The sequence below is a fragment of the Mastomys coucha genome, unplaced genomic scaffold, assembly GCF_008632895.1.
Source record: "Mastomys coucha isolate ucsf_1 unplaced genomic scaffold, UCSF_Mcou_1 pScaffold18, whole genome shotgun sequence".
In the NCBI taxonomy this organism is placed as follows: Eukaryota; Metazoa; Chordata; class Mammalia; order Rodentia; family Muridae; genus Mastomys; species Mastomys coucha.
Genome location: NW_022196900.1, coordinates 74,658,870 through 74,668,199, shown reverse-complemented (window position 1 = coordinate 74,668,199; position 9,330 = coordinate 74,658,870). Strand labels below are relative to the sequence as shown.

The window sequence follows — 9,330 nt, the reverse complement described above, 5'->3', positions numbered from 1 at the left end:
TCAGGTCTGTGCGCCCCTTAGCCCAGGAACGTATTTTTAAGACATAAACTTGAAAATTACATGAAACTCAAATGCAAGTACAGGACACAACCACTAATTTGCTATTTTGTTGTTGGGCACCTTGTCTGTTCTCTCCTTCCACTGTGTACTCGCAGAGGATCAAACTTCAGGTTTGGCCCCAGGATCCTTCACTGCTGAACTCCTCTGGCTGGCCCCATATTTACTGTTTTCTATTCCTGCTTTGACTGGACAGGACTGACAGTAGTTGTACCTAAAGTATTCCTTTCTCCTCATACATGTATTCCAGGGCTCAGCAGTTAAGAGTACTGGCTGTTCTTTCGGAAGACACGATCCAATTCTTAGCACCCACATGGTAGCTCACAACCGTCTGTAATAAAGACAGGAATGCTGACAAAACAGCAATGTACATAAAATGAAGATAAATCAGTTTTTAAAAATGTATTCCAGAGCTTGGGTTAGCTGAGTTGGTAGAGTGGGTTGCCTGGTATCCAACAGCCTGTTCCTAGCAGCAGCACGCAAAAAAACAAAAACAAACAAAAACCCCAAAACGAACCAAAACCAAAGGACCCTGGGCCCCTCACCCTAACCCTGACTCCTCCAAGTTTGTCTTCTGCTCCAGACACACACACACACAGACACAATGTGATTCTTTTTTGTTTGTTTGTTTTTTCCAGACAGGGTTTCTCTGTATAGCCCTGGCTGTCCTGGCACTCACTCTGTAGACCAGGCTGGCCTCGAACTCAGAAATCTGCCTGCCTCTGCCTCCCAAGTGCTGGGATTAAAGGCATGGGCCACCACAGCCCGGCTTTGTTCTTTTTTTTTTTTTTTTTAAAAGACAGGGTTTCAATGTGTGACTAGCTCCAGGCTGTCCTGGAACTAACAAACTGGAAAAAACAAAAACAAAAAAAAACCACATCCACATACTGAGCGGTGAAGTAGGCCTTTAATCCCCGCTATAGGAGGCTAATCTAACACCCAGTCTCAAAAAAAAAAAAATTTTTTTTTTAAAGGACAAAATATAAGCACAGGGGCTGGAGAGATGGCTCAGCGGTTTCGAGCACTGTCTACTCTTCCAGAGGTCCTGAGTTCAATCCCCAGCAACCACATGGTGGCTCACAACCATCTCTAATAGGCATCTGGTGCTGTCTTGTGGTGCGTCTGAAGATAGCGACAGTATACCTACATACACGAAAGAAATAAATAAACCTTTAAAAAAAAATGTAAGCACAGCTGGTAAGCGTGCCCCATCACCACAGCTTATAAAGAGCAGCGGGCCCGCCCTCCAGACGCCCAAGGTCAAGGAATTTGAGGCGGGGTCCGTGTGAGTTCGCTCGCCGCGGGACCCTCCCTGGGAAAGCGTCCCAGGCTCGCGGAGGCCTCAAATCCTTTCCGGCAACCGGAAGAGACGTAAAGAAGGCGGGGCTGCGTTTTAGAAACCGGACCGTGAAGCTTTGCGCTTCCTCTTTCCAGCCAGCGCCGAGCGATGGGTGAGTGTTGCTGTGGGCCAGGTCGGGCGGCGGGGAGCGAGTTCCATCCGTCTCCATCCTGCCTCACAGCCCGGCCAGGCGCATGCTCGGCCCGACCGTGGGCCACGAGCAGCCGCGGCAAGGGACCGCCGTGGGCTTGGGCGGCCGAGATCGCTGCGCCCGGCTCCGGGGCTCGGGACTGCGAGCGGTCGGTCCAACATGGCTGCCGCGGGCCGCACGCGGATGATGACACCTGGGTATGCTGCACATTCCCGACTGCGGCGTGGGGAAGCCAACCTTGGAGAGCTGAGCGTGCGGCCCGCGCAGCGCGGGTCTCGGCAGCGGGCTAAGTGGCCGGCACCGAGGCCCGGTTGCTCAGGCTTGCGTCCTCGCTCCCACACACAGGCATCTCTCGGGACAACTGGCACAAGCGCCGCAAGACCGGGGGTAAGAGAAAGCCCTACCACAAGAAGCGGAAGTATGAACTGGGACGGCCTGCTGCCAACACTAAGGTGCGTGCGGGGTGTCGCGGGCAGACCTGGGAGAGATCGATCCCCCTGCGTTAGAGCGGGGTTGGGCACTCGAGTGGCAGTAGTCACCTTTTTAAGACTGGTTTCTGGGTACTGGGCTTGTACGTGTCCACGTGCTGAGTGAAGAGTAGGCTCTGTGCACCCCGATCACGGAGCCTAGGAATGGAATCCTTTCACATAAGTACCGCAAGCTTGGTGTATTTCTTACTGGAATCCTAACTGTGTTTGAAAGGTCTGGCTTTTCTTTTTGGAGGTAACTAGGGTGATGAAAAAGTATCCTTAGGCGTGGTTATGGCCGTCTTGGTCACCTGTATGCCACTTGCCAATGCGAGGACTTGTCATAGTTACACTGACTATGTTACCTCTATCCAGTTCAGGTTCCTCTCCCAGTCCCCTCTTTTCTTGATGACCATGTACTGGTCTTCTTGTGTTTTTCCAGATTGGCCCTCGCCGCATACACACAGTCCGAGTTCGAGGAGGCAATAAGAAGTACCGTGCCCTGAGGTTGGATGTGGGGAACTTTTCCTGGGGCTCTGAGTGTAAGTGGATGTGGATCTATTTCAGTTTGTTCCTTGCAGAGCACATTAAGTGGCCCAGCCCCTTGATTGTGAATTTCTCTTTATGTGCAGGTTGTACTCGAAAAACGAGGATCATTGATGTTGTCTACAATGCATCCAATAATGAGCTTGTCCGCACCAAGACCCTGGTGAAGAACTGTATTGTGCTCATTGACAGCACACCGTACCGGCAGTGGTACGAGTCCCACTATGCACTGCCCCTGGGCCGCAAAAAGGGGGCCAAGCTGGTGCGTTGTTCTTCTGTGAGGGGTTGAGGGGGAGGGCTGCCTTCTTGTGATGAAAGTACTGTCCAGTTCTGCTACTGAAGGAATGAGATGAATACTTAAGTGCTGAAGAAGGCAAGCGTGGCAACTTGGGGGTTCAAGGAAGCTTGTGACCTCTCTGGTGACAAATCCATTCATATTTTTATTCAGACTCCTGAGGAGGAAGAGATTTTAAACAAAAAACGATCAAAGAAAATTCAAAAGAAGTATGACGAAAGGAAAAAGAATGCCAAAATCAGCAGTCTCCTGGAGGAGCAGTTCCAGCAGGGCAAGCTCCTCGGTGAGATGGCTGTTGTGTTGGAGAGCTGGGGGTTGGTGGTATGCTTCACACACACACACACACACACCCTTCAGTGGAGTACACAGAGACTGCAGGTGGTTAATGGCTGTGAGGCTAGGGAGCAACCACAAGGAAAGCAGGTCGTAGGTGGGGGTTTGGGGTGGGAGTTGATGCCCTAGGTGGTGGTGCTCTCTCCATGTTGAGTTGTCCAGCTGCTGAATTCTAAGTGGGGATAAAGTGTACACCAGGAGACAGTTGACCTCCATGCCTGCCCTCTGGGTATCAGAACAGTGTGGGCTTTTAAGGAGGCAGGTAGGTGGTGGGAGTCTCTTGTCCTTTTACTGAAGACCACCTGTTCTATTTCAGCCTGTATTGCCTCAAGACCAGGCCAGTGCGGCAGAGCAGACGGCTATGTACTCGAAGGCAAGGAGCTGGAGTTCTATCTGAGGAAGATCAAAGCCCGGAAAGGCAAATAAGCCTCACTCATAGTGTAATAAAGGTGTTTGTTCTATATATATATTGTCTAGGTGTTTGGAGACTGTTTTTTCTGCTCTCTGAGCAAACCTGAGGAGACTCATCTCTACTGTGTAGCTGTACTGAACGGCCCAGTCCTTGGAAGCCAGAATCCTAGTGTGGATTGGTGTGGCAGAGAGGCAGAGGTTCTTCCATCCTGAGTTGCTGTGTAAATCATGATTGCATTATTGGGCTAGAAAGGGTGTCCCTTTGTAGACTTGAGGTTTAAGGGTTCTTTAATTGGTATATGTCTTAGGCACTAATCCTGAGTCCTTTTTTTTTTTTTTTTTTTTTTTTTTTTTTTTTTTTTTTTTTATATTTTATGTATATGAGTACACTATTGCCCTCTTCAGACACACCAAAAGAGGGCACCCATTGATTCCATTATAGATGGTTGTGAGCCACCATGTGGTTGCTAGGAATTAAACTCAGACTCTGGAAGAGCAGTCAGTGCTCTTAACTGCTGAGCCATCTCTCTAGCCCCTAATCTTGAGTCTTTAAGCATATAACTGGCTATACCTCCAGCCAGGTTCCAGGAAAGTCAGGGGACTGGCATTAAGAATCTTCCCAGTGGTGAAGACAGAGTTCAAGGCCAGCCTGGTCTACAGAGTGAGTTCCGGGACAGCCAGGGCTACACAGAAACCCTGTCTCTGGGGAAAAAAAAAGGCTTGATGGGTTTGAGATGTGATGTCACTATATTTCAACTGGCTGGTCAGAAACTCCCTCTGCAGACCAGGTTAGCCTTGAACTCAAGAGTTTTCTTTTCCCTCTCCAGTGCTGAGATTAAAGGTATGTGTCATCATGCCTGACCATGGGATTTTTGTTTGTTTTTGAGATAGGGTTTCTCTGTGTAGCCCTGACTGTCCTGTTGCTCACTCTGGTAGACCCACCCGCCTGCTTCTGTTTCCTGAGTGCTGGGATAAAATATGTGAGTTACAACTGACCAGCTTTATATTCAGAGGCAGGCATTGAGCAGGCCTCCAGTTATGTCTAGGGAAGTATGCATTTGTAAACTGTTCACAGGTGTGGGTGTATGATGTAGCCTTCAGCTCTTGATCTCAGTTGATCCTTTCCCCTTGGTCTCACAATTATTAGCATGGGATTTTCAGTGTTTTTTGTTCTATATTGCATGTGTTTGGTTATGCTAACTGGAATGTACATCACATGTGTGCTCTGCCCTGCCACGGACTGGGGTTTCTTACAGGGTCCCTTGTTCCGCGGGACGATGGATTCCGGCCAGGTGTGGATTCTGGCCAGGTGTGCACAGGTGTGCTTTGACAAACATGAGTGGTGTAAGGTCTGAGTGTATTTCTTTAAAAATTGAAATGAGGCTTTTACAGTCATTGCAAAAGGGAAATGAAAAATCTGGCAGCTCAGTAGTCGAGGTACATCTGAGGCCACCTAAAACACACTAGGTCTAAAACAGCAGCCATCTCCTCTGGACTGGTGCAGCACCCCCGGGCTCTGAGTAGTTCGGGGTACATGGTCCTGGCCAGAGTCCTGGGGGGCTGCAGGTGCGCCAGCCAGGAGGGTAGAGGTTCAAATCTTGAATCCTCAATGCTGATGCTCGAATCTCGAATGCTCACTCTCGAATCTGGTGCTAAGCGCTCCAGGCCGGGGGATGGGCTACAGACTGCATGAATCTAAGCCCTAGTCCACCTAAATTCTGGTTCTAGTCCGAGTGGGAGCGAGTCTGATTGCTGACTGCTGAATGTTCTTTCTGTAAGCTTTAATGCCCTACCCAAAATGCTAGAGGCAATTAGTTAGAATGGCTTAACATTCCAAGCCAGGGTTTAATGCCCTACCCAAATGCTGGAGACAATTAGTTTGGATGGCTTAACATTCCAAGCCAGGGGTTAACTAGGACTTTGGAACATTGGTGAGGATCAGGGAGCAATGTCCGAATTTTCTTTTTCTAGCTGTTAAGAAATGATATCTTGGGCCCCTAGCACACAAGTACGAGGACATATCTGGGCTACCTCTGAGTTTGGGGTGCCAGGCAAAGTGTGCATGGCACTGCCCTTAGAAGTTAGAACCTGAAATAACTTGGTGGTGAGCTGTTGTGGGTGTTAGGAAGGGCTCCGAGGTCTTCAGCAAGTGCTCTTAACTGCTGAGGACTCTTCTCCAGTCCAGGTGTGTGTGAGAGACAGACAGACATTGAGACATTGGGATAAATTTCAGTGAGTCCCAACTATCAAATCTAGGTGGCCAGACTTGGCAGTAAATATCTTTAACCTGGTGAGCCACTGTCCTCCCTCCAGACATGAGAAAAGGATGTTGAATCCCTACGAGTGGAGTACAGATGGTTAGGAGCCACCTGACTGGGTGCTGGGAACTAAGCAAGTCCTGGGAGAGCACCAGCCAGCAAGCACTTTCCAATGTTGAGTGCTCTCTCTGCATCCCAAGGTTGGCTTCAGTTTTTGTGGTAATCTTGCCTTAGCCTTCAGACTGGTAGGAGAGCAGGCATATGCCATTCTGTCACGTCAGCTTGTTTCTGTGACATTTGTCTTATGGTTTAGTTGTACTGAAGTAAGTTCTCTTGTGGTCTAGGCTGTAGCCGTGTAACTCCTGATCCTCCCAACCTTGGTAGGTGTGTGCTACCAAGCCTTGCCTATTTGAACTTGATATCAATCAAGCATTCTTTCATGAGCTGTATCTCTAGCTGTCCTCCACTTCAAGGCGAATTTGGGATTTAATGAATATTCTTTTTTTAAATTTTATTTATTTTATGTGTATGAGTACACTGTAGCTGTACAGATGGCCGTGAGCTATCGTGTGTGGCTGCTGGGAATTGAACTCAGGACCTCTGCTGGCCCCACCAGGGCCCTGCTCGCTCCAGCGTAATTCACTGTAGCTGTCTTCAGACGTACCAGAAGAGGGCGTCAGATCTCATTACGGTGGTTGTGAGCCACCATGTGGTTGCTGGGATCCTGTACCTGCTGAGCCATCTACGTGTGTAGGGGCTGGAGAAATGGCTCAGCAGCTCACCTTTTTAAGCGGGCCCAGGTTCAACTCCAAGCACCCAACACAGCAATTCACTGTACTTTTGGTTCCGGGAGATCTGACACCTTTGCACAGACATAACAGCATGGCAGGCAGAACACCAGTATACATACAAAGTCATGGGTGTGAGACTGACTTTTCAGAGGGATGTCATCCCAGCTTTTCTTGGTCTTAAATGTACCATCTCTCCTTCACTGTCTGCCCTCATTAGTATCTGCAAAAGCATTCCTCTTTTTTTCTTTTTGTTTTTCGAGACAGGGTTTCTCTGCGTAGCCCTGGCTGTCCTGGAACTCACTCTAGACCAGGCTGGCGTCAAACTCAGAAATCCACCTGCCTCTGCCTCCTAAGTGCTAGGATTAAAGGCATGCACTACCACTGCCTAGATGCATTCATGCTTTCTATATATTATTCCTAATCTTGGGATTTTATATAGAAATACATTGTCACTGTGATGTGCTATTGTCTGTATACTTAAGGTTTGGATAAATGGCTCAGCCTGTGAAAACACTTGTCATACAAGTCAGGTGACCTAAATTTGATGTCCAGAAGCATAAGTATAGAGATCTCCCTGCCTCAGCCTTCCTAGTGTGTACACTTCAAGTAATGTGTTTTAAATGCCATTGAGCTGACCCAGCAGGTAAAGGCAGTTGGTGCCAAGCTTGATGTCCTGAGTTTATGAAGTTCCTGGAACCCATGGGGTCAAAGAATTATAAAAGATCTCTAACCATGTGTGTACACACTGATAATAAAGTCCAACTTTCATTTTAAAAACTGGAGGGACCAGCCAGGCAGTGGTGGCGCACACCTTTAATCCCAGCACTTGGGAGGCAGAGGCAGGCGGATTTCTGAGTTCGAGGCCAGCCTGGTCCACAGAGTGAGTTCCAGGACAGCCAGGGCTACACAGAGAAACCCTGTCTCGATTAAAAAACAAACAAAAAAAGCAAAACAAAACTGGAGCAGCCAAGAGAGGTCAGCTTCTAGTGAGGACTCAGTTGGTTCCCACATGGCAGCTCACAACTCACTTTTGAAGTTCCAGGAGTTAAGACACAATGACCCAGGGGATCTTTTGTTTTTCTGGCTGTCCTGGAACTCACTCTGTAGACCAGGCTGGACTAGAACTCAGAAATCCGCCTGCCTCTGCCTCCCAAGTGCTGGGATTAAAGGCGTGCACCACAACTGCCCAGCTGACCCAGGGGATCTTAACATTCATGTACAAGAATACTTTTGAAAAGGTGGGACACAGCTTGTAATCCTACCTACTTGGAAGGCTGAGGCAGGGGAAGGTAAGCTTGGGCAGTTGAGATCCTGTCCAGTGTTCTATAGCTTTCTTTGTTCTGGCATTAGCCATCCTTTCATAAAAGCAAGAGCCAAAAGAACCTTTTTTACAACTCTGGTCTCCATGAACCAAATGCTCTTAGTGGTGGGCCACTGACCTGGCCTGCAGGTCAAGTTATTCGGGGGAGCGAGGAGGGTCACAACCTGTGAATAAAGAACGGGCGAGAGAGAGACGGCAGGACTCAAGGAAGCATTGCTTGTCAAGAGCCGTTTACTTGGTGGAGCAGAGCATATTTAAAGCAAAAATCTTGGAGGGGAGGGGAAGAGGAAGGAGGGAAATGGTAGGTTACAAAATCTGGGGTTGAGCTCCTCCGGGGTAGCAGGTGGGGAGGGGGTGGATTTCCGTTCTTTTCTCAGGGCAAAGCCAGATCCTTGTGATTGTCAGGCAGGATGTTAATCTCAGGGTTCTCATAGTTCCCAACAGGCCACCATTACTGGGAATATAGATACTCCACCTATATCTTAGGCAAATACCAAATTAATCATAATCCCACAACAAAGAAATGGGTATATTCTCATTAATTCTCATTGTAACAAAAAACCAGCATTACGGGTAAATAGTCAGCACACTCAAGTGACCTGCCTTCAGAGGTTACTGGTCCTCTTTTTTTTTTTTTTTTAAGCTTGATTCTGAAATAGCTATCTCAGACCAGTAGTACATTCTGGAGGTGGGAATGCCACTTCCTGAATTCCCTACTACTAAATCAAATGAAGCACAAAGGCTGGGAGTGGAGCTACACATGACTTTTTAGGGAAGCAAGTACACTGAATACACTGGTTGTCTTCAGATACATCAGAAGGAGGCATCAGATTCCATTGTGGTTGCTGGGAATTGAACTCAGGACCTCTGGGAGAGCACTCAGGTTTTTTTTCCCTTATGATTTATTATTTATTTTATGTATGTGAGTACATGGTAGCTATCTTTAGGCAGACCTATCCTATCCCCATTACAGATAGTTGTGAGCCACCATGTGGTTGCTGGGAATTGAACCTTGGACCTCTGGAAGAGCAGACAGTGTTCTTAACCTCTGAGCCATCTCTCCAGCTCCTGTCCCTCAGTTCTTTAGACTACTGACCTAGCTCTCCAATGCCTGGTAACAGGGAAGGTAACAAATATCTAGCCATTCATGCTAAACTGAGACACACCATCTACCTCTAGCTCTGACTCTGCCATCTTTGCTTTCAAGGGTTGTCCCCAAATGCTTTTCCCAACAGCCAATCCCGCTGTCCAGAAAAGTTGTTCTAAGTTGTGTATGATAAAGCCCAGTGAAGCGGGGTGGTGGCCACCCGCAGAGAGGATTCTTTTCTTTTTTTCTCTTTTCTTTTCTTTTTTTTTTTGGT

The 9,330-nt window shown here is 48.1% G+C and overlaps 2 protein-coding genes and 3 non-coding genes across 5 annotated transcripts in view; 4 read left to right on the top strand and 1 right to left on the bottom strand.

Moving 5' to 3' along the window:
- Positions 1–1,386: 1,386 nt before the first annotated feature.
- Rps8 (ribosomal protein S8) lies at positions 1,387–3,655 on the top strand. Its single transcript, XM_031378337.1, has 6 exons — positions 1,387–1,508; positions 1,893–1,999; positions 2,457–2,556; positions 2,647–2,822; positions 3,009–3,138; positions 3,505–3,655. The coding sequence occupies exons 1-6, from the start codon at positions 1,505–1,507 to the stop codon at positions 3,612–3,614; spliced, it is 627 nt and encodes a 208-aa protein (XP_031234197.1). The 5' UTR covers positions 1,387–1,504; the 3' UTR covers positions 3,615–3,655.
- Positions 1,726–1,804, top strand: LOC116097269. The gene has a single exon (XR_004121314.1). It is a non-coding gene; the product is annotated as a small nucleolar RNA SNORD55/SNORD39 (small nucleolar RNA).
- Positions 2,273–2,376, top strand: LOC116097275. Its single transcript, XR_004121320.1, has one exon. It is a non-coding gene; the product is annotated as a small nucleolar RNA SNORD46 (small nucleolar RNA).
- LOC116097274 lies at positions 2,865–2,932 on the top strand. Its single transcript, XR_004121319.1, has one exon. It is a non-coding gene; the product is annotated as a small nucleolar RNA SNORD38 (small nucleolar RNA).
- A 4,534-nt stretch (positions 3,656–8,189) lies between the features above and the next one.
- Positions 8,190–9,330, bottom strand: part of Best4 (bestrophin 4) — a 4,920-nt gene continuing 3,779 nt past the window's right edge. The window contains exon 10 of the mRNA XM_031376858.1: positions 8,190–8,450. Within this exon, the coding sequence (XP_031232718.1) occupies positions 8,276–8,450 (175 nt within the window). The 3' untranslated portion in view covers positions 8,190–8,275. The remainder of the gene's footprint in view (positions 8,451–9,330) is intronic.

Bases quoted from the DNA above. Each gene is read 5' to 3' on its own strand.
- Rps8 (XM_031378337.1), top strand. The intron at 2,000-2,456 runs GTGCGTGCGGGG...GTGTTTTTCCAG, and splicing joins GGCCTGCTGCCAACACTAAG to ATTGGCCCTCGCCGCATACA. The intron at 2,823-3,008 runs GTGCGTTGTTCT...ATTTTTATTCAG, and splicing joins GCAAAAAGGGGGCCAAGCTG to ACTCCTGAGGAGGAAGAGAT.